The sequence below is a fragment of the Tilletiaria anomala genome, assembly GCF_000711695.1.
Source record: "Tilletiaria anomala UBC 951 chromosome Unknown K437scaffold_15, whole genome shotgun sequence".
NCBI classification, from domain to species: Eukaryota; Fungi; Basidiomycota; class Exobasidiomycetes; order Georgefischeriales; family Tilletiariaceae; genus Tilletiaria; species Tilletiaria anomala.
Window position 1 is genome coordinate 52,440 of NW_013547007.1, and position 22,799 is coordinate 75,238.

Here is a 22,799-nt window from a genome sequence, read left to right on the forward strand (position 1 = left end):
GGTGGGAGTTCAGGTGCTGCACAGGACACAATGGTGCCTCCTGTTCCTCATAAGGGTGGCAGCTCATGTGGCGATGTTGTTGCTGCTCAACCGACCCTTGTTCCACAAGGCAACGCAATTTGTCTAACCGGGCTAGGTGAAAATATTGCCGTCGGTCTTGAGGTTGCATGAGCACATTCTTTCCGGGTGAACCGTGGTAGTCAATCGAGATCGGCAGCATGATCACTTGATCGCCACAGCCGATTTTTGCGTACGTGGCGAATGCGTAAGGATTAGTCGTTTCATCCGGGCTTCTCACGCTCGTCGACGCCCTCATTTCGCTAGCCTTGTCTTCCGGCAATACGGCAGGCGGCATCTCACCTTTGATCGAGATTGTGCCAAACTATCAGCCGGTCAGCAGTTTGTCCCTCTCAGGTGGACTACACAACGCACTCAAATGTTCCATCAACTTCTCACTTATCAATGCAGTCTGACTACCTTTCGCGTGCCTGACCCGTCGAATAAGCGGCGCCCGGGTGCGAAAGCGATGCTGCTCATGAACGACCAACTGCCACTGGCGCTATGGGCTGGCCACCTGCTGACGGGGCTGTCAGACATCCTTCTTGGGACACTTCCCGTTGCTTTGGTCTATGGGCTGGTGGAAAGCAGCCAATTTGAAGCCATCAGCTGCTGTAGCTGACGCTGTTCATCTACAGCGTATCTACTACATGCCAGTCGTTCTGGATCTCGCACTTCACACGGAATCAGCTCGCCGCATTCGCGTTCGCTGCCGCGACGAATGTCGTGGCGCAGCTGATCTTCGTTGCATGCATGCTCTCCGCCGTCACGTTTGTCGTCACGCAGGGCCTGCTCCGCGACTTGCTCCAGATCTACCATGCGGTCGGGATCGTCTCGCCGGGGATCGGCATGACATGCGCGGGTAAGGTCTCCGAAAATATGCTTAATCTACTCTGCAATGGTTGCGGCGGCTATTCGACGTTATTCCTGGGGTTCATGGAAAAATTCAGCGAACTGAACCTCGATGCCGTGTTGTGGATCGTCGTCGCTTTCACCATCACCATGTCTGCTGACGACGCACTCGATGGAGGAGGTGGACGCGCTGGCGAGCCGCAGCGCCCTCCAGGCCAGTCACTTTGGCGATTTCGACACGCTCAACAGCCTGCGCAGACGCCGCACCGTGTGAGAGGTGCATTTCAGCACCCGGTTGCTCTATGCGGATGCTGCTTCTCCGGGGGGCGGCAGGGATCGACGATCAAATTGTGCAGCCGATCAGCCTCGCATCGCTGTTTGTGCAAATGGTGCGCGAGGCGAATTTGTCGTGGGCGAGGATGATGTCGGGTAAGCGGACCAGGCGCGTGCGACTGGACGGGGGTCGGCATGTATATGAGCGCGCCTGGCTTCGTGCATGGCTCCCAACCCATCCCTTCTGTCCTAGTCGCGGATGCACCACCCATTCATACGACTGGATGTGATGTAATCTCACCTAATCTCGAGATCTCTCGTACGAGAGAAATGAGTGGTGTGTAAAAATGCCGCAAGGCGCATTTTGGATGAATGGACGGTTGCAGTTCAGTGCAGTGCTACGCTGGTGGGTGGGTGGGTGCAGTGGTGAAGAGGCTTGACGCTTGGCAGCTTGGCATTGTTGCGGTGTTCACCCGACTGGTGGCCGTCCTGCTAGGACCAGACTGATCGCTGTGATTGAGAGAAAGAGCTTGGACGCTGGCTCCTGGTGAGTCTTGGTTGGGCTTTTGCACGCGCGGACCGCACTGATGCTTACGTACCTCCTCACTGTCGCGCCGACTGAATGGATGGCGACCGACCACACCTTCAACTTCTCCGCTTTTGGCACCTTCTCACCCTCTAAAAGGGCACTTTAGCGGTCGGCGGGAGCTCCGAAGATAGCTTCTTTGCAAACCTCACAGAGTACATACACATATTGCAGGCGGCGGTGCATCGTCTTCTTTGCTGGATTCCAGGCCCACAGCGCAGCCTCTGCCCACGACACCCCGAATACCGATACATGGCGAGGGGTGGGTACAGGGTATTTATAAGCACAGCACAGCACTGTGCACTGCACTGCACAGCCTCTCGAGAAGGTCATCTCATGATCACTACGTCGGCCCTTCTTCGCAAGTGCAAACTGGCGTAGGACCTTGACACGTTCCGCTGCGGCTCGAGCGTTTACAACATACGTACATACCCCTACACACCCTCCCATCGGAACTCCACCTAACCTACTCCAGACAGGTTGCTGTTCATCTTGCTTGAAGCGCAATCGCTCGCTCATCCCGCGATCAACAAGTACCCTCACCCCTTTTTCTTTCGAAAAGAGCCACTCCCTCTTCCACCTTGATCAGCACACGCGAATGCAACCGGCCTTCAGACGGTAGCCCCTCATCGCTTCCGCCGCGACTCGCACAACAGCAACGGGTGCAGCCAGTGTGAGACGAGCTGACAGCTCTGCAGGTAACATCAAGCGGGCAGCATCGGTCGCCATGGGTGACATTGCCACTGCCAGCAGCAGCGACCCCAGCGGCATAGACCAGAAGCAGCCCGTCGCATTCGCCGCCACCAGCAACGGGTATGGCGACGATATGGGCGGCGGCGGCGGCAGCAGCAGCAACAATAACAACAACAACAAGGCGCCAGCCGCCGAAGAGGACGGGCCAGCGGCGCAGTCGCAGTCACGCTGGGCGCGCATCAAGGCTGCAATCCGGTCCAAGACCAAGGCAGGGCGCTTGGAGTCGCAGCATGCCGCGATAGAGGCGGAGAAGCAACGGCAGCGGAGAATGGACCCGGCACCGTTTGTGTTCCGGCCTTACGAGCTGGCGGACCTAGTCGACCCGAAGAGCGTGGCGCTGCTGCAGGAGCGTGGCGGCGTGCAGGGTCTACTGAACGCGCTCGGCACAGATGAGCGGCGCGGGCTGGCGCTGGACTTTGCGGGTGGTGTGCAGCTGGTCGAGGGAGAAGGAGAGGCAAAGGATGTCGAAGCTGCTGCTGCACCACGAAACACGGAAAAAGCCGCAAAGGGCGTAAAGGAAGGGTTCGTACACGCGACGCGCGAGGAACGTGAGCGCGTGTACGGCGTGAACCGGCTGCCGGAGCGCAAGAGCAAGAGCCTGCTGCTGCTGATGTGGCTGACGCTGCAGGATAAAATCCTGATCCTGCTGTCGATCGCAGCGGTTGTATCGCTGGCGCTGGGGCTGTATACGGACTTTGGCACGCACGAGGAGCGCGGGACGGTGCCCTGTGCAGACCCGCCACCTGGTGCAAGCGAATGCGAGGCGCCGCCGGAGCCCAAGGTTGACTGGGTTGAGGGTGTGGCGATCATTGTGGCGATCGTGATCGTGACACTGGTCGGCTCGCTGAATGACTACCAGAAGGAGCTGCAGTTCAAGAAGCTTAATGCCAAGAAAGAGCAGCGTGACGTCAAGGTCGTGCGCCGCGGCGCACCGGCGCTGATGAGTGTGCACGACGTGCTCGTCGGCGATGTGCTGCAGCTCGAGCCGGGCGAGATCATACCGTGCGACGGCGTCTTTCTGCGCGGCCACAACGTCAAGTGCGACGAGTCGGGCGCGACGGGCGAAAGCGACATGATCCGCAAGGTCCCCTTTGACGATTGCCTGCGCGACCTCGACGCGCACCGCGCAAGCGCGGGCAAACTGCCGAACCGCGACTGCTTCCTCATCTCGGGCGCGCGCGTGCTCGAGGGCGTCGGCGAGTACGTCGTCATCGCTGTCGGTCCCAACTCGTTCAACGGCAAGGTGAGCCTGCTCGGCTGATTCGTGGCGTGTGCGCACACCGGCCGGGTACACTGATGCTATCTTTGTCCTTGCTTGCTCGCGTTTTCCCTCTCTCGCGCGGCAGCTGCTCATGTCGCTGCGCAGTGACACGGAGGTGACGCCACTGCAGGCGAAGCTCAACAAGCTCGCCGACCTGGTCGCCAAGCTGGGCGGTGGCGCGGGTCTGCTCCTGTTCGCCGCGCTCCTCATCCGCTTCTTTGTGCAGCTCGGACGCGGGCACTAGGGGTTTAGAGTCTGGGAAGACGAAAAGGGGGACGAGGAGAAGGAAGATCGTGGGCGTCTGGGCCATGTATGGTAGCGCCGGTTTCGATGAACATTGTCGATATGGGGTTTTTTCTCTATGCTCGTTCAGTACATGTCTGCGAGGGAGGTGCATGCGCGACAGGTTGCCATGCCTTTGCCCGCTGGAAGGGCACATATGTATGCGCCCAGAGTATCCATCTCGCACGTCCAATCGATCTGATTCCGACCTGCGGGGGCATATATATATATATCTGTTTCCTCGGTGCGAGCACGGTGGGATCAGTCGCCTACTCATACCTAACACGCACACCCGCCAGCCAGATGGCAGCCAAAGCGAGCGAGAGCGATGAAAGCAAGAATCGGTGCAACCTGGATGCCAAGCTGAGCGCCAAGCCAACGAGGCTTCCATTTTCCAATGCCGAGTGCGCGTGCCTGTGTGGACAGAATGGCCACCGCGTAGAGGGCTGCGCTGCGCTGGCACCAGAGCACAGCGCCAAAAGGGAGCACAGCCCGCAACCCACGAACCCACAGCCCACAGCCCACAGCCCACAGGGGGACACTGCAGGCAGACTGCTGCACTGCTGCCTTCCGCCCTCTTGGCGCATCGATCAACCCACAGGCAACTAAACCAGAAGTAGAGTAGGAAATACGTCGAGTGGCAATGATACTCTGTGCTATATATGCCATCAGCCAGTGCAGTGGGGATGGGCTGGAGAGCAAAGGGGGACGTTGGCATACTGCAGGCATATAACAACTTCACCAATACCCTCTGGTCAGCCCGCGCTGGTAACTCTCAACCCTCCTCCCCACAGCCAACGCAACTCACCCTTCTTTACACACCCCGCGTTGGAGCTCCACCTTCAGCTCGCGCGGAAAGGGTAGCAGGCCCAAGCCCAGGAAGCAGCAGCAGCCACGCTCCTGCTCTCTCATCTGTAATACACCCACGCATTTCTGGACAAGAAATGAGACGACCCGTCATGACGCCAGTGTCAGCGCACAAGCGCCGCTTTGGGGCGGCCTCGGCAACGGTGCTACTGCTGCTGACTATGCTGGCCGCCTCCGCTGCTGTCGCCGGCCGCATCGACGGCGAGGAGCAGCCGCTACTACATACACGCCAGTCCGCCAGCTCAGCGATGCAGCAAGGGACCTTGTCGACGCCCGAACAAAAGGGTCGCAGGTTTCTCGAGCTCGTCGTCATCTCCGTCACCGTCATCGTCGTCGCCGTCCCCGAAGGCTTGCCCTTGGTCCGTCTGACTCCTTTTCCTTTTCTTTCTTCTTCATCGGCTGAAACATCTCTCTCTGTCTCTCTCTTCCTTGCAGGCTGTCACGCTCGCGCTCGCCTTTGCCACCAAGCGCATGACCAAGATGAACCTGCTCGTGCGCGTCCTCGGCGCCTGCGAGACGATGGCCAACGCGAGCGTCGTTTGCACCGACAAGACCGGCACGCTGACCCAAAACGAGATGAGCGTCGTTGCAGGGAGCATCGGCGCGCACCTCAAGTTTGCCTTTGAGCTGCACGATCACCAGGACCGCGTGCACACCTCCGCCGGCCCAGTGCCACGGCAGCAGCAGCACCCGCCCGAGGGCCGCTCGTCGATCGAGCACCGCGAGGGCCGCAGGGACTGGGCCATCGACCAGCAACAGTTGTCCAGCGTCGTCCGCGGCGCACTGCGTACGCTCCTCAACGACGCCATCGCCATCAACTCGACCGCATTCGAGGAGGCCAACGAGGAGCACGACGTGCTGGCGCAGGCGCCGACGCGCCGCAGCACCATTGTGTCCGCTGCGTCGCTCGCCGCGCGCAAGGGCCTCCGCCCCGCATACCAGCACCTTCTCGACGCCTTGCGCCCCCGCAGTGGCGGCAGCAGCACGAAAAATGCAAAGGCAAGGGCGGTCGATGCGCCGTTGAGCCGAAATGGAAACCCAGCTGGCCCCTCCTCCCCGTCGTTCGTTGGCAGCAAGACGGAAACAGCGCTGCTTAAGATGGCCAAGGAGCTCGGCTGGGAAGACTACCGCACGGCGCGCGCGCGCCACGACGTTGTGCAGATGATTCCCTTTTCGTCTGAGCGCAAGTCGATGGGGGTCGTCGTCCGCCTCGCAGACGGAAAGGGGGTCCGTCTCTTCGCCAAGGGCGCGTCCGAGGTGTTGTCCAAGCTGTGCAGCAAACACGTAGAGGTCCCGCAGCCACAGCCGGGCGAGGGCGAGGGTGGGGATGGCGACTCGCGCGACGCCGAGCTGGTCGTGCGTGACTTTGATGACGCGACACGCGAGAACATCGCCAAGACGATCATCTTCTACGCTAACCAGACGCTGCGCACCATCGCCATCTGTTACCGCGACTTTGAGCAGTGGCCGCCCATCGGTGCGCCCCTGACGAGCGCCAGTGGAGAAGACGGCCAGGACGCCCAGGCGCAGGCTGAGGACGGCGCAAAGCAGAAAGCACAGGCAGAGGTCGAGGTGGACTACAAGTGGCTTGCGCAGGACATGACCCTGATCGCCATCACGGGCATCGAGGACCCGCTGCGGCCAGGCGTGAAGGATGCGGTCGCTGCGTGCGGGCGTGCGGGCGTTCAGGTCAAGATGTGCACGGGCGACAATGTGCTGACGGCGCGCTCGATCGCGACGCAGTGCGGCATCTTCACACCCGGCGGAATCATCATGGAGGGCCCTGTGTTCCGCAATCTAGGTGAGCAGGACATGCGTGAGGTCGTACCGCGCCTGCAAGTTCTCGCGCGCTCCAGCCCCGAGGACAAGAAGATCCTCGTCGAACGCCTCAAGAGCATGGGTCACGTTGTCGGCGTCACCGGCGACGGCACCAACGATGGGCCTGCGCTCAAGACGGCCAACGTCGGCTTCTCGATGGGCATCGCCGGCACCGAGGTGGCCAAGGAGGCGTCTGACATCATCCTCATGGACGACAACTTTGCCTCAATCGTCTCGGCCATCATGTGGGGGCGCACGGTGAACGACGCGGTGCGCAAGTTCCTCCAGTTCCAGCTATCCGTCAACATTGTCGCCGTGCTCGTCACTTTTGTCACCGCCATTGCGTCCGACGAAGAGGAGTCGGCGCTGACAGCGGTACAGCTGCTGTGGATCAACCTGATCATGGACACGCTCGCTGCGCTCGCGCTCGCCACCGACCCCGCGCACCCGTCACTCCTGGACCGCAAGCCGGACAAGGCCAGTGCACCGCTCATCACCGTCAACATGTGGAAGATGATCATCGGACAGAGCATCTACCAGCTCGCGCTCATCCTCATCCTCAACTTTGCCGGCGCCCGCATTTTCCACCACACCCCCGCCGACCAGCTCGCGTACGAGACGCAGAAGCTCGAGCTGGTGCGTGCATGTGTGCGAATCTCCTTTTTTTCTGCCCTGCTGATGCTTGCTTTTGCCCCACCGTGTGATCTCGTAGTCTGCGCTTATCTTCAACGCGTTCGTCTGGTGCCAGCTTTTCTCTCAAGTCAACTCGCGCCGCCTCGACCGCCGGCTGAACATCTTCGAAGGCATCCACCGCAACCCGTGGTTCATCGGGATCATGCTCATCGAGATCGGTGCGCAGATCCTCATCGTCTTTGTTGGCGGCGCCGCCTTCCGTGTCACGCGCCTCAGCGGCCGCGACTGGGCCATCTCGATCATTGCCGGCATGCTCACGATCCCCATCGGCGTCCTCGTCCGCCTGATCCCGACTGAGCCGATCGAGCAGGCTGCCAAGCGTTACCGCCTCATCGCTGATCCAGACGCGCTGCCATCGTCCGCCAAGGGCCCCGCTGGCTCGGCACTGGAGGACGACTACGTGGCCCAGGCCAAGGATTATGAGGAGGCAACCGGCCTCGGCCAGGTCGCTGAGCGCCTCTCGGCCTTCTCGCGCATCCGCGGCGGGCGTGTGCGCGCGACTGACTTTGTGCTCAAGACGCGCGCGAAGCGCATGCGGGAGGCCGACGTCCATCCACACTCGCTCATGGCCCTCGTACCCGCGCTAATCGGCGCGAGCATCGGCTCTGGCTGGAAGCCGACCAACCCGCGCGAGGCGAGCATGAAGGACCCTGCCGCTGGTGACCCAACGCTCGATAGCGTAGAGCTCTTCCGCGGCGAGCGCCTCGTCTTCCATCCCGATACCAAGGACGATGAGTTTCTCGAGCGGCTCAAAGGGGGGCGCCACTAAGCTCGCTCCCTCGAATCATCGGCTCTAGTGAAGCGATCAATAGGGGCTGCCTGCCACCTACGGTCACAGCTCCATGTAGCATTGATCGGCCCCTTTGTCTAAAGCACGTCTGTGTTTATCATATCACTATAGATTATTGCTAGCATATCTAGTTCCCGCTGTCCCTTGCTTTCGCGTGCCTCATCAAGCCTTGCTCGCCCACCCACAGCCATTGAGTTGAAAGCGCTGCCCCCCCCCCGACGTGAGCCGCTCTTGCTCCGTCCGACTTCTCGCCGCTTGGTTTGACTCGTGAAGTAACAGGACATTGCGCCGTAGACAGCCGGGCACCGCAATGCATTGTGCGCTACATTTGGCATATATTTCGAACAGAGATAATTGCAAAAGCTTGAGACTCATGAAAGAGACTGATCCTTGTTCCCCTTGCCTCAGTGGCTTCTCTACCCAAATTGCTGGCAAGGTAGCCGGTGGCACGTCCAAGCGCATGGTTGACAGCCTCTGGTTACATTGTCATCAATAAGCCCGAGCTTCTGCTCCGGCATATGGAAGCATGCATACTGAAAGGACATCCGCCACCTGAATGGGATCGACAGCGGAAGCGGCGGCAGCAAAGAGGGAACAAGTGAAAGGCCAAGGCGAGGTGGAGCGGATCGGCAAGGCAAGATGACTGTGCTTTCGGCGCACATCAGCAGTCGTTCGATTCCCGAAATGGCAGACTTTAGCTGAGGCGCGAGGATAAGTTCAGAGGTCGGATCTTAACAATCTTGTGCATTGATTCCCATCAGTACATCTCCAGGGACGCGCCCTGCAGGACGGATTGGACAAGTCGGCATCAGACTGTGGTCCTAGGCGGCTGTGCGTAGGAGACCCAAAGAAGGGAGAGACTTACGTCGTGAATCTCATCTGCGCATCCAGGTAAGGTATAGAAGTCTCAGCCGGGGTGCTGCGAAATGAACCTCGCAGCATGATCACAACTTACAGTCTGCAAGCGTAATGTGGTCCTTGAAGACTGTGTACCATTTCTTGAGCTGGATCTGGCCAGCGATATATTAAAAAAGCCGCAGAAGACGTTCGAAGACGTCATAAGACGAAGACAGTGGTCAGTTGTGCAAAGACGTCGGCAATCCCAGATATCGAATGCGCGCTTGCACCTTTTCTGGAGTCGTTCCGGTCTGTGCGGCGATGAGCTTCTTTAGATCACCAACAGTATCGTCCGGCGAGCACTTGACTCTTACTGCAGAAACGCAAATAGAGGACCGGAGAAGAGCAAAGGCGAGCATTGAAAAGGAATGAAACCCGCACCAAAGTGCAAAAGTCAGCGCTCTGCTTCCTTCGACCTTACCGGTGATGAACAGCGACTGGCCCTCCCAATGCCCACCTTTCCGACCGAGACGGTCATTCGCGATAACCTCGATGAGCGGCATCTCCGGGGAGTGGCCTTCCGCGTGTTTGACCTGCCCACTCTGCACTTAGCCTGGGAGTTCGTTGACTCCAATGAAATGTGTGCCTTGCTCAATCGCACAAGTGCGTCCTCCAGGTGTAAGGAAAACGAGGTGAAACGAGACTGTTGCGACAGAGCACTGGAATCAACTTCAGAGTCCATCCATTCATTCGCCTTGCGTCGGACATAACCCCGTATAAGTGCGAGCGAATTCATTTTTTATCAGCTCTTCGGCACTTTACAAGTCTCTATAATCATTCTCCAATGAAAAGAAACAAATCGTTGCTTCATTGCCTGCTGGAGCTAGATCCTTAGTCGTTGCCGAACGTTCCGGGAGGTTAGCTCCCCTCCATCGTGAGTCTAAGCTCTCGACCTCGGAATGTATTTTGCAGCGCTGCATGCAAAAAAGCGACAGCGCCTTGGACTCAGATCAAACCTATGCCGGGCTGCCACGTTCCATGCGCTCGCTGTTGCATCTAACGCCTCGACCCGTCCGATCGATTCACCGCTCAGGCCTAACGTCGCCACGCCTTTTGGCAACTCCTTTTATCGTCTGCAGCGTCGCTACAGGCCACGCCGTTGCCACCGACAGTTACCCCTGCTCGCTTGCTTCATTCGCGTTTCAAACTCAAGATCGCGCGAACAACATGTATCACATGAATTTGGACCCGTTCGACAGGGTGAGCGCCTCACGCCTTTCTCCTGAGCGTCTGCGGCCTCCTCACGACGCAGCGCGTAATAATGCATTCTATTTCGCCAAATGTGCTGACACGGGTTTTTATATATATTCATGGACTTCTTGTTCTCGCAGCTGCTAGCCGGTATGCTCCCATTCCATCAGTCGTTCCGGCAGAAGCACGCAGCCTTGATGCAGCGACTCCCCGCCACGCAGTCGATGTCCCGGTTAGAGCTTTTGTCCTACTTCCAACTAGCCCTTTCCCTGGCGGGGCACCTGGAGGCGCACCACAGAATAGAGGAGGGTGGGTTGAATTTCCGTGGGCTGAGAGACACTGTGCCTTTCCTAGTCCGTTCGGTTTCCCGTACCTTATCGGCAATACTTGAACATTGGAATCGTCTCACCCGCCATGCGATGTCACAATGCCTTAATGCAAGTCTAATTTGATTGGTCTGCTTACCATATTTCTCTCTCCTGCTGGCTCCGAACAACCCTTCAGCATATATTTTCCCATTGCTTGCGCCTAAGCTGCCTCAATTTGGCAAAGAACACCTTAAAGAGCACACAACGATGCACGTAGCGGTCGAGGAGCTCGAAAAATACAGCAGCGCATGCAGCAAGGAGCTCAGATCGCTCAAGGAGAACAAGGAGAATGACGCAGAATGGCCAAAAGGCGTGTACGATGAGGACAAGATGAAGAGCATCCTTGAGCACTTGCGGGATACTCTATTCGTTCACCTGGCGCACGAGGAGGACAGCCTCAAGGCTGAAACACTCAAGAAGGCAGGCTTCACTGAAAAGGACCTTGCAACCATTCCCATTTGAGAGTGTCTCGCGACATGGGGTCGTGCGATGTAGAAGGAATTTTCTATTGTATCATAGCATTGGTCGCAGCATTTGGAGAAGACGTACAAGAGGCCCTATTATCCTCACTGCGTGTACTTTACATCCATCGGAATGACAGCCGGACAACCGTTCTTCGGGAGATCCACGTGGCCCAAATTGTTGATCACTTCACCAGTAGTGACACCCTCTTCGTGACGGTCGTGGCTGATCATGTCTATAGGGAAACTGATTTAGAAATTCTGGAGTGTCAGAGGAGTAGATTTGAAAGGCCGAGTGCCAATCAAAGGGGAGAACGCAACGTCTTTCCAAGAGCTAATATGAGTCCGTGCCAGAGAAAGGACGCGAGACACTGAGCTGTGTTTCTCTCCGTGGCCGCTTCGATCCGTTGAACCTGTTCAAGCGAAAGCACTATGCTTAGGGCTTGCTATTGACTTCCAATTGCCTGATCCTGCTCACGAAGGCAAAGGGAAAGAAATTGGGTCTCTTTTTCATACCATGTTCCAATTCCATCCGCGCGATCGATGCGCACCCAAATTCATCCTCACCCATCTTCTCCCGTGCCGCATCGGCCGCCCTCTCCTCCTGCATCCGCGCCCAGTTAGCCCAGATCTTTATGTTGCGTTTTTTTCTCACGCTCAGCGAACTGAGTAGCTGTACGGAAGCGTCCTCAGCTAGTAAATGAGAATGCCATTCATCCGGGACCAAAAGCCACGTCGATCGCGTAGATGTGAACACGCTACTGCTTCGGCTGCTCCTACTTCTCCAGACTCGCCCAACTGCGCGGCGAGGGGCCAGCGCAACACCAAGGCCGTTGCACATGGGGACGATATCCCTTTCAAAGCCTCTGATCGCATCGTCCCATTTGCCCTGGTACACGGAAAATTCGGCAACGCCGTGCCGTAGAGCGAATCTTTACGCTTTCGAGACGATCTACGTGGACCTGTCCGACACCCAGAAGTAGAGGACTCTTTTGGATTGGACAAGCTGGTTGAGGCCTGGAGTCAAAGGAAATTTAGGACGCTTGCAGCCTAGAGCTGGACGTCTGAAGTGCGGGAATGCTCCATTGAAAACACCCTGCGTCACCTCCTCCCTGCTTGTCCTTCAAATCCCAACCATGGTCGCAGAGTATGTCGATGTAGCCCGTCTGCCGTTCTTTCACGCTGAATTCAGCAGTGAGCAATCCCGTTGTTCTTGTAGATTAATCACCGTCCTCTCTCGAACTCTCGACCGAGTGTTTCATGCTCTTTATGCTATTGTTTGTATATTTGGTGGCAATTTTAGCTCCGATGCTGTGATCATTCCAACTAGTCATGTACTAGGTCGCTGCAGGCGAATCAACGATTCAAAAACGGCCCGGAAATCAGATCAGTGTCATCTTGCTGATAAAATCTTGATGTAATTCTCCGAAGCTCACCAATCGCCATCTCGCACCTGTTGCCCGTCTTCTTCTTCCAGCTGGGAATAAATCGCTCGCTTCGGCCATTTTGATACGAGTCGACTGCAAAGCATGGGGCACATCAGTCACCTGACGCATGAAACGAGTGCAGCGTTCCTCTTGAACAGGTACCCCATTCTGTGAAGCACCCGTACAAATGAAATTTTCGCCCAGCTCGTAGAATTAGTCGAGCAACTTGTGCCTATCCGCCTCTTCGATGTTGCTGTTCAGAGCGTACTCCCGGTTGCTGCCGAGCGACGTGGCGCCGTAGCAGAGATGCGAAATGCGGACGCCTGCATTCGAGGAGAGTGGCCGGTGGTAGCTTCAGTTCGACGGAGCGAATGGTGCCGGGTCCTAGAACTTGCTCAGGCGGGTGCTCATCTTGTTGATGGATAATTAAGGTCACAGAGCTAGGGGAGTGTGGCGAAGTCTAAATGTATACGGCACGGTACGGGTTGTTTGAAGAATCGCTGCTGCTCCGGTTAGGGGCTCGACGTGGCCAAGCTTGCCAGCCTCCTTATATTTTATACGCACAAGTTTGAGTACATGCTCACCTTAACGTCACAAGAATAACAAGGAGCAAAGAGCAGATCCTTGAGACTGAATACATTGCATCTCGTGAGCTCTCGAAGGATGGAAATGGTCTATATTGCATAGAAACATATCGCTTGAACGAGAGCCTGCTCTGCTATTCTCCTAAAACCTGCGCCCTTGCAGACCAATGGAGCTGGCTTGCTGACAATGTGGAGAAACTCCGCGAATAACAGCGAACTGATGTATCCACACGACAAATAGCCGCGAGTAAATGAAATAGCAGTTCGAACAGCTTCATTATGCCCAATATTTCAGCTTCGACGCACGAGCCCCAATGCGAAGCTTGCTTCCTGTCTTGCCCAGCCTTCTCAGCGATCACTCGCGTTTCGCGTGCTGTCGCCAAGAAGGTCGGTGAATGTTAGTGACATAAACGGTGCCGGAGGCGTAGAGTGGCTACAAATAGATGCAATCCAAAGGTCCAAACGGGCCTGGTATACCCCAAGCAAGATATGGTATCGCAAAAAAGGCGATTCTTAGATAAGAAATCAGGAGGAGCTTATGGTATCATTGGATATTAATGATTCATATTGGCCGCACTAGGCATTGCTGATCGCTAACCCAATGGACGAGCCGGTTGTACTCTCCAGAAGTCCGAAGATGGTAGATCCGGAGCAGATGCGTTCGACGAACATCCCGCATGGCCCGCCGGAGGCGCTGCGCTGAATGAAGGAGCTGCCGGCGTAGTCGTTGGTCTGCTGTCAGATTTGACAGCAAGAGGGGGCAGCGGGAGGGGGCGGGGGACTATGGCCCATTTCTCCATCATCGACGACACGGGCGATCCGGGGTTAGCTTGCGAGCCCTGCAATCTCCAACCTTTGGAACGAGGCTGGGGTGCTGGGGGCTGCCATTAGTACTAATGGCTCAAGCCTGATGCGTGATGCGTGATGGCTAACTTAGCGGAGAACCAATAACCGGATGGCCCATGGAAGCCTACGGAAGCTCGTGAATATGTCAAGCGTGACTCGTGATGACAAAGTCTACCTGTGTCTACATGTTTGCACACAGATTAACCTGCGCTCTGCATCATGTGTTATGCAACGGTCAGATATATTTTATATATGACGCAGGTGATGTAGAAAGGGGGTCAGTGAATGGTTAAGGGTGAGACTGTCACATAGATGCGGTGAAGGCAGTGAAGCGGTAAAAATACATTGGCCAAGGTCAGTCAAGCAGCGTGGTGAAACGTAAAATTTTGTGAAAAGCAAAGACGAAAGGGAGAGATTACTTTGGGGTCCAGACTCCAAAGCCAAGAGGGCAGCGCCTATCAGAACTGATAAGAACTCAAATTCAGATGGTCATGAGGTACCGTTCACAGAGCCCAGAACTGCCGAGAGGAAGAATGTCTGGAAGGTGATTCCGGGTGATTCCACTGAAATCACCGGTTCCAGACAATCCACCTATGTCATTACTCAAAATTTCCGAATCCAGGGTTCGTAGTGCCCGACGGCTGAGGAAAGTTGACTGAGAAATGGATGACAAACGACGACCTTGTCAAGGTGATGAGTTGATCCTGTTTGAGCACCAAACTTAAAAAGGGCTGCGACAGCACACTGTCAGCACTGTGACCCACACTCCGTAGTGAACAAGGGGAAATCGCAAGCCTGCCAGAGCCGCCTCCCTTCCCCTCACAGATGGTTAGAGTGTGTCACTTGTCATGAGTCGGGCCTCACATCTCGCAGCGCCACAGCCCTCCATTAGGGGCAGACCAAGGCACCCGAGTGGAGCCCCCCACCAAACAGAAAGCTGGTGGTTTGTTACCTAGGAACTAGGGGAGCGGCTTTAAGATATGTTCAGAGTTGTTGAGACGCGCTCCGTACATGGCATGAGAAGCAAAAAGTAAACTGTGAGTGTCTCATTCAATGCACCTTTGACGATGGCTTGCTCCGCTTCTTCCTGCGTTCCACTTGTGCGCTGCAGAACTCGTTTCCGGGCTGCCGGGCCTGGCCTGGGCAGTGGACTGGCCTGGACCTGCAGTGCTACCTGGACTGGCTAGCGTCAGTCTGGCATCTGCAACGCTGTCTCTACTAACCGGCAGAGCAGAGACTGGAGTGAGGCGAGTTGAACGGGCCGTGGAGACAGCGAGGTAAGACTGCAAGTGGGACACTATTGTGTTGGCTGCATGAACGCGCCCGCCGTTTCGCAACAGTCAATAGACAACAAAGCGTCCCAGTCTGTTGTATTCCCTTTTGACCGATGGCCGATAACAGATGACATTCATCTCGTGTGTCACACCCAATCATCCTCATCGTCCTTGATTCCCCCTTGCAGATATCACACCGTCTTCAGTACCTTCCTGCTCATTCCGCGATGCGGCGAGGCAATAAACGAGGCCAGCAAGTATAAATGGGATATTCGGGTAGCAGGCGATATCCATTCATTTCTCTCCATTCCCCGTGATACGCTCTTGAAAGGTTCTCTTCACCGCCGGGAAGGCGTAAGGAACGCCCGATTGATCAAACACCGCACCTCTGAAAGGGTTTCAAACAATAGTTGCCAGGATGGTTGAAAGCGACCTCGTCGTTGCGCTCCGCAACCTGGGCACATGGTCTCTCTCATCGCTCATCAACATCGTTATCACGCTCGCCCTCGCTGTAGCATTGGCCCACGTGGTCCCCTTCCTGATCAATTACTCTGCGATCGGCGTGCCCGGGCCTCTGCTCGCTAAGTTCTCCGACATCTGGCTCGTATTGCAGGCAAAGAGTGGACACCGGTCCGAGAATGTTCATGTTCTGCACAAGAAATATGGAAAGTTTGTCCGCCTGGCACCCAATCATATTTCCGTCGCCGATCACGAAGTGAGTAAACGATCAACTCAATGGAGATGAAATCCATCGCACCTGACTGAGTACACTTCTTCACTCTTGCTTCTTCCCCTTGCTGCTGCTGCTACTGCCATCATAGGCGCTCCAACCTGTATATGGCCACTCGACCGGAACCCTCAAGGCGCCATTCTACAGCGCATTTGTGCCGCCGCGCCCCTTTCCTCGCGGCCTCTTCAACACGCAAGATCGTGCCGAGCATTCGCGCAAGCGCAAGATCGTCTCGCACACCTTTGCCCCTCGCTCGATTGTCCAATTTGAGCCCTTCATCCGTCGCGAAGCACATTTGCTCCTCGAGCGTTGGGACGAGCTTAGCGTCCAAGCGGAGGAGGAGGCAGCACAGGGACCGCGCGGCCTCAAGGGATTCGCATGGATCGACGTTTTGGAGTGAGTGTACGTGCGTCCACTGTTCACCGGACTCTTTGTCGCTCAATACTCTATAACACACTTGCCATCAGGTGGATGAACTTCTGGGCTTTTGGTAAGTGATTCGTCTGCGGCCAGCGACGGCGTCCACCACGTGCAGGGACGCCAAGCTTACAACCCTGCTCATACGCAGATACAATCGGCACGCTCGCGTTTGGTGCGGCGTTCGGTATGCTCGAAACGGGTAAAGACCGCGCGCGCGTCGAGTACGAGGATCCATCGACAGGCAAAAAGACGGTCGACGACTGCTCCGCGATCAAGATCATCAACGAACGGGGCGAGTACAGCGGCACGATGGGCTGCGCACCCGAATGGATCAGGCCCTACCTCGCCAAGCTGCCGTGGTTTGCGCAGCGTCTCAAGAGCGTCAAGGCGCTGACAGGTATCGCGCTTGCGCGGGTCAACGACCGACTGTTGAACGGCAGTGAGAGGGAGGACCTTCTTGCTATGCTCCAGGCCGCCAAGGATGAGACGGGAGAGCCGATGGGCAAGATGGAGCTCACCGCCGAAGCATTGACACAGCTCATTGCGGGCAGCGACACGACTTCGTGAGTGGATGCCTAGCCGAATGATGAAGCAAGTGTGTGCGTGTGCATTTCAGGTGTCGCTGATCGCCTTCACATCGCTCGCTCTTGTACATGCCGCCAACAGTAACACGTCGTGTGCAATCCTCTACCACCTCATCACGCACCCGCAGGCGCTCAATAAGCTGCGCGCAGAGCTCGACAGTGCACTGAAGGATGCGGAAGAGGTACCTCTGTACTCGGACGTGAAGGAGCTGCCGTACCTCAATGCTGTGATCAACGAGTCGCTGCGCTACCACTCCACCTCAGGAATCGGCCTACCGCGGCTGATCCCCGCGCCGGGAACGCACATCTGCGGCAAGTACTTCCCCGCCGGTAGCGTTGTGTCGGTGCCAGCGTACACAATCCACCGCGACCCGAAGGTGTTCGGCGCAGATGCAGAGGAGTACAGCCCAGATCGGTGGCTTGCGAAGGGCGCGGCGCAGCGATTCGAAAAGTCGTTCATTCCGTTCAGCATCGGACCACGCGCGTGCGTCGGCCGCAATGTGGCGTGAGTGCACCACGGGGAAAGGAAAATGGGAGCGGTGAAATTTGCCGCTGAAACCCTCGATGACTTCTCTTTGTTTTTTCTCCGCCGCGCACATACATGTAGCCTTCAAGAGCTGGCGATCATCGTCGCCTCCCTCGTCAGGCGGTACGACTTTGAGCTGCGCGACCCGGGTATGCACTTTGACACGGCCGAGGGATTCCTGCGCAAGCCTCTCACTCTGCCTGCTGGTATTAAGCGGAGGACGACGGCAAAGTGAGCGGCGTGCGTAACCTCCCAACACTCCGTTCCATCCATCAACAACGATACAAGCATTTCCCTCTCTCCCCGAGTTGCGCTGGCAATGAACGCTGTTGGAGCGTCACTGTACCTCCGCAATCTTAGAAAGATCGAATCTAGTTTTTTTCCCTTTGGATTCCACATACATACAGTACAAAACAACGCAGACCGGTCAGCTGTCAACTCGCCTCGTGCGTGGCGGCGTGACCTTTGCTCCAACCGAATCGCAAGGTCGTCGCTGGCAATCCCCGGCTGCAGATGGCGCGGGCGGACAGGCGAAGGGGTTGGTTGTGTATATGTGTGCGCCAAGACGGATTGATGGACAGATGGGCAGGACGGAGTCTAAGACTCTCGCGACCCAAGGCGATGAGACTTGAGCCTGCAACTTCAACTGTATCTGTAAATCCCGCCCACTGCGTTCAGAATCTGCAGTTTCACTGCACTCGATTCTCTCGTACGAATTTCACTCGCTTGCGTCGGCCGGGATGATGATATCGCGCCTAGGGGAGAAGGATACTATGAGAATTGAATTGAGGTATTGCATTGCATCCGCTTCCATTTCATCATCGCGTTACCGCGGCCGAAACCAATCACAGAAAGTAAGGTGCAACCGTCTCCACTCCACACGCCATATCCTCGTCACTCGACACTGTGTGTCTGTCGCTTCCCCTGTGGGGCAGCCTGCCCGGGACAGCTTGGTAGCCGGGAGTGAACGTGTGGCGTCGACTGTGTACACCGAGCGGCGGGCTACATATTTGTGGGCAACACGCCGACGCCTGGCAGACAGCATCCCCCAAAGACAATGGCTCCAGCCCATCAAGGAAGCCGCGAGCCAAACGCTCTGGCTGAGTTGAACGCTGACGCGGCCGTGGCAGCTGCGGCGCTGGCAGCGGCAGCGGCAGCCAGCGCCAGCGATGAACAGCATACACCGGCATCGCCGCGCGCGGATGACCACTCTGTATCCGCCATCCCAGACGTATGCGCTGGTGCTGACGCAGGCGCGTCTGCACCCGTGCCGAAACCTAAAGAAGATCGTATGCATGATGACGGCAGCGGCGATGACGGCAGCACCCCAGGCACGCAGAGCGTCCCATCTGTCGCGCCCACCATGACAGCGCAAGAGTTGCAGAAACTGGCCGTCGAGGCTGCTCGTCAACAGCAAGAACAGCAGCAACGTCAGCAAAGTGCATCGTCCGAACAACAGATACAGCGAGCCCAAGCGCAGGGAAGCGACGCGGCAGATGAGTCGCGCTACCAGGACCTGCTCAGCGGATGGGCGGCCAATGCTCAGGACGTGGATGAGAACCAGCAGGCATACGGGGCCAATGGCGCAGACGCGGATGCGTCGATGGACGTGTCTCATCTCGCAGATATCAGCACCACTTCGACAGTAGCGGGAGTAGGGGTAGCAGCAACTGGGCCTGGCACGAAAGGGAAGCGTGCGGCAAACACTGATGAGACCGACACTGAAGGCTCTGCGCGCAAGCACCCGCGCCACAACAACAGCCATTCCAGTGGCGGGTACAGACCCGGTGAGCGTAACAAGCGGATCACGCGTTCGCGCAAGGTGAATAGCTGCCTGCAGTGTCGCGCCAAGAAACAGAAATGCGACCGACAGCATCCCGTCTGCGGCAATTGCCAGCTGCAACAGGCGGGTAAGAACGGTGCGGTCAAGGGGCAGCACATCGCCTGCACCTACCTTGATGGACCTTTGCAGGCGCCTGTCAGCGGACATGGAGTGGCCGGTGCCGACGTGTTGCTAAATTCTACTTTTGCGAATGTCACCGCCCTGCCGTCGTCCAACCTCCTAGCGGCTTCCTCGTCTTCTTCCTCTGGTGTCCCGATCTCTACTGGAGCCAAGGTCGTCCCGCCAGGGCTACGCGACCTGGTGCGACAAGCATACACCATCTCGCGCACGCCGGCTCATGAGTTTCCCATGCGCGTCAAAGCTGCGCGCGCTGCTGTCGTAGGCTGGACGCTCGCTTCGCACCATCTCAGCCTGCCGTCTCCCAAGCGCGCTGTGGAGCTGATGGAGGTGTATGATCGGCACATTGCGTGGTACTGCACAATCGTTCTGCCGGACCTCGTCACGCCACGTCTGGAGCATTTCCTAAAGTGGTTTCATGAAGCGCCGACCGCTCTGCCTGCTGACCCGCCGTTTGTCCCGCTTGCGCTATCGCTCATTGCGCTGGCGTTACAGGCGATCCGGACCACCGGCGACCCACTCTCGCGCCAGCACCTCGTCATAGATCCGGACCAGCAGAACACAAGCGGCTCTATGGCCGACATTGTTGTCGAGCCGTCGTGCTCGACAGAGCGCCAGCTGCTCGAGCTCGCCGGCCGCTGCATCGACGGACTGCAGCTTGCGTGTCCCTCAGCGTGGGCAAGTGCGTACCAGGCGCCGATCGACCTGGTCAAAGCGTCGGTGCTGCGTGCGCTCTGGCACCTCAATGAGCAGCACATCTCCTTCGCGGGGACGTGCTTCGGCGTCGCCGTGCGCCTCTCGTACGCTGCCGGCCTGCACCGCGACCCGAAGCACTGGAGCAGCATCAGCCGTGAGGAGGCGCAGGCGCGCAGGAACCTCTGGTGGAACGTTGTCTACTTTGAGATCACGCAGAGTGTGCGCAACAACACGCCGTCGTCCGTCACGCCGGGCTCGTTCGACACGGAGCTCCCCAACGACTACGAGGCGATCCGCAACATCTACAACAACGCCATCCGGCACCAGCAGCAAGCTGCGCTGCTATCTGGCGTTCCCATCGACAGGCCGTACCAGCACCCGTCGCTAAACCGCGCGAAGGGCCTCACTGGCTTCTTCTCACTCGTGCGGGTGCAGCTACAGCAGGAGGCGCAAATGCAGCGCGCGAACCGCATGCCATCGCACAGCCTTGTCAAGACGATGGGCGTTGCGTGGGACTCGTTCCGCGCCGACTTGCCTGCAGGCATACGCGACGCATTCGACGCCGACACGCAACGGCGCGAGGCGAACGCGCGCAGCGGACTCCCCGCCACGGGCATCATTACGCCCGAGACGCGCATCGATAATGCGAACGATCGCATCGATTGGCTTCAGCGCGGCGTCATGCAGCTCTGCTTCTGGCACGGCCAGATGACCATCCATCGCCCCTATGCGGACGACGAGTGGAAGCGAGAGGCCAGAGGGAACCTCGAGAAGTGCTTGGTCTCAGCGTGAGTCATCGGCCAAGCGGCAAGGTGTCGATGTTCCTGATTGTTGCGGAAGCTGACGGAAACCATGTTGTCCTCTGCGGTTTCTCTCTTTCTGCTACATTCCAGTCAATGCATTACCTGGCTCGTCTCTGAGATCCTAAGGCGCGACCCACCATTTCTGCTCATTAGTCTCTGCTCCTACCACGTCTTTGCAGCAGGTGTCATCCTGGGCATCTTCATCCGCGTCGACCCGCGCAACGATACGGTCGAGCACCTGCGCCGGACGCTCGACAAGGCCATCACGTGCCTCGATAGTATCGCGCACCGCTCCAAGTTTGGCAACGTCGCCGAGCAGGCCGACCGATACGCCACCGCGCTCAAAGAGATGGTCGCGCAGGACGCTGACAAAAGGAAGCCGCCGGTCGTCCCGCCGTTCGAAGTGCGGCCCGAACCCGCTGGCGCGCTCACACAGCCACAACAAGAGCAGCACCAGCAACTCACCTCCAGCGGCCCGGACAGTGTACCGCCTCCTGGTCCGGCTCCCGACGCGCAGAATATTGCATGCCAAAATTCTGCCACGGCATCGGAGATCGACACGGCGAACCTTGAACTCCTCGGCAATCTCGCCGATGCCAGTGGCGCTGTCGTCGGCGTGCGCAACGTCGATGCAAGTGCGAATGCAGGTAATGATGGTGGTGACAAGACGGACGGCGAGCGAGCTGCGAACCACCTCGCTAACTGGATGCGCGAACTGGACGGCAGCTTCAAAGAGAGACCATTTCCTGGTACAAACTACAATTATGCGCCTGGTCCAACTGCAGCGGCGTCTGGTGTCATCGATCCTTCTCTCGAAGGCGGCAGCGGCGGCGTGTCTGCGCCATCTCAGAGCAACCAGCACCAGCACGGTCAGCCTCAGACATGGCACGGGCAAGGCCAACAGCGGTCCTCGTCGGACCAGCAGGCTTTTTCACCCACCTCCTCTGATATGTCTTCCGTCGGCGACTTCGCGCAAAACTGGACTGGCTGGGAACGCTTCGTCGATTCCGTACTACTCCAAAAAGACGTCGGTAACGGCGATTTCCTCAGCCTCCTTTCCTAACAAGCTGCCTTTCTTACTGTCAGCGCGGCTTTTGCGTCGAACCAGGTGTCATCGCAAAACAGAGACTGGCTGGACAAGGACAGAGCAACTGCATGTAGCCTATACGAGCGTGGATCCAATATACCAGACCGGATTGATATAAAGCAGAAATCTGTCTACAGAATTACAGGTGGCAAAATGGGTCGAGACTAAAAAAAACAAGCTGCGCGCAGATGGCAAGTTCGAGCGGAGTTGACGTGAAGTGAAGATTGGCTGGAGCAGTAAGCCCAGACATCTGCTAAGTTGACAAGAATCCGCCAGGAGGTAAGATGAGTGTAATTCTGGATATATCTGATGGCATGCTGTCGAATTTTATTTGAAAAGGGTGGATGGGGACAGCGTATAAAGGAAGCGGGTAGTCGACGGCGGCTCAAATGTACCCTAACGAGATCCTGATGTGATCTACGTCCACCGAGCTCGACTCCCATCCGCGGGCAACAAGACGAGCAAGAGCCATGTGCGCTGGCCCAGCATATGCGGCTTTTGCTTCAGTTAGTATCAGCAGACCATACTCGGAGATCGAGACAGGCTGGCGCCAGAGTAGCCCTTGCTCATTGTGTTCATATTCGCTGACTAGACATGTGCTACCCGTCAACCTCCGGGCTGCACCTCCTACGACACGAGTTGCAGCCGACTTGGGAAAGAGCTCGACGACTGAATTGAAGTAGTCCATCCGCAGGCGCCAAGCTCCCGAGCCT

The 22,799-nt window shown here is 57.3% G+C and overlaps 8 protein-coding genes across 8 annotated transcripts; 5 read left to right on the forward strand and 3 right to left on the reverse strand.

Moving 5' to 3' along the window:
• The first annotated feature begins 657 nt into the window (after positions 1-657).
• K437DRAFT_254708 (uncharacterized protein) lies at positions 658-1,427 on the forward strand. The gene has a single exon (XM_013389379.1). The coding sequence runs from the start codon at positions 811-813 to the stop codon at positions 1,330-1,332; it is 522 nt and encodes a 173-aa protein (XP_013244833.1). The 5' UTR covers positions 658-810; the 3' UTR covers positions 1,333-1,427.
• A 131-nt stretch (positions 1,428-1,558) lies between these two features.
• On the reverse strand, positions 1,559-2,391 carry K437DRAFT_44355 (uncharacterized protein). Its single transcript, XM_013389341.1, has 2 exons — positions 1,782-2,391; positions 1,559-1,692 (listed from the first exon to the last, which is right to left on the reverse strand). The coding sequence occupies exon 1, from the start codon at positions 2,285-2,287 to the stop codon at positions 1,874-1,876; it is 414 nt and encodes a 137-aa protein (XP_013244795.1). The 5' UTR covers positions 2,288-2,391; the 3' UTR covers positions 1,559-1,692; positions 1,782-1,873.
• A 203-nt stretch (positions 2,392-2,594) lies between these two features.
• Positions 2,595-8,211, forward strand: K437DRAFT_221423 (calcium-translocating P-type ATPase; the record flags this gene model as incomplete). The annotated part of the gene is made up of 7 exons (XM_013389380.1): positions 2,595-3,764; positions 3,868-4,002; positions 5,165-5,290; positions 5,367-5,786; positions 5,874-6,429; positions 6,496-7,385; positions 7,462-8,211. The coding sequence occupies 7 exons, from the start codon at positions 2,595-2,597 to the stop codon at positions 8,209-8,211; spliced, it is 4,047 nt and encodes a 1,348-aa protein (XP_013244834.1).
• Positions 8,212-8,549: 338 nt separating this feature from the next.
• K437DRAFT_254710 (ubiquitin-like protein) lies at positions 8,550-9,785 on the reverse strand. Its single transcript, XM_013389381.1, has 5 exons — positions 9,587-9,785; positions 9,360-9,442; positions 9,188-9,242; positions 9,098-9,111; positions 8,550-9,013 (listed from the first exon to the last, which is right to left on the reverse strand). The coding sequence occupies exons 1-5, from the start codon at positions 9,630-9,632 to the stop codon at positions 8,990-8,992; spliced, it is 222 nt and encodes a 73-aa protein (XP_013244835.1). The 5' UTR covers positions 9,633-9,785; the 3' UTR covers positions 8,550-8,989.
• A 228-nt stretch (positions 9,786-10,013) lies between these two features.
• Positions 10,014-11,293, forward strand: K437DRAFT_254712 (uncharacterized protein). The gene is made up of 3 exons (XM_013389382.1): positions 10,014-10,329; positions 10,461-10,629; positions 10,825-11,293. The coding sequence occupies exons 1-3, from the start codon at positions 10,048-10,050 to the stop codon at positions 11,148-11,150; spliced, it is 777 nt and encodes a 258-aa protein (XP_013244836.1). The 5' UTR covers positions 10,014-10,047; the 3' UTR covers positions 11,151-11,293.
• Positions 11,294-11,585: 292 nt separating this feature from the next.
• On the reverse strand, positions 11,586-12,083 carry K437DRAFT_221449 (uncharacterized protein; the record flags this gene model as incomplete). The annotated part of the gene is made up of 1 exon (XM_013389383.1): positions 11,586-12,083. A coding segment is annotated over one exon (498 nt), but the record flags the coding sequence as incomplete, so codon positions are not given.
• Positions 12,084-15,511: 3,428 nt separating this feature from the next.
• K437DRAFT_44504 (putative benzoate 4-monooxygenase cytochrome P450) lies at positions 15,512-17,914 on the forward strand. The gene is made up of 6 exons (XM_013389342.1): positions 15,512-15,995; positions 16,102-16,406; positions 16,478-16,500; positions 16,579-16,993; positions 17,097-17,519; positions 17,622-17,914. The coding sequence occupies exons 1-6, from the start codon at positions 15,699-15,701 to the stop codon at positions 17,773-17,775; spliced, it is 1,617 nt and encodes a 538-aa protein (XP_013244796.1). The 5' UTR covers positions 15,512-15,698; the 3' UTR covers positions 17,776-17,914.
• A 455-nt stretch (positions 17,915-18,369) lies between these two features.
• On the forward strand, positions 18,370-22,213 carry K437DRAFT_254718 (uncharacterized protein). The gene is made up of 2 exons (XM_013389384.1): positions 18,370-20,984; positions 21,090-22,213. The coding sequence occupies exons 1-2, from the start codon at positions 18,598-18,600 to the stop codon at positions 22,060-22,062; spliced, it is 3,360 nt and encodes a 1,119-aa protein (XP_013244838.1). The 5' UTR covers positions 18,370-18,597; the 3' UTR covers positions 22,063-22,213.
• The last annotated feature ends 586 nt before the right edge of the window (positions 22,214-22,799 follow it).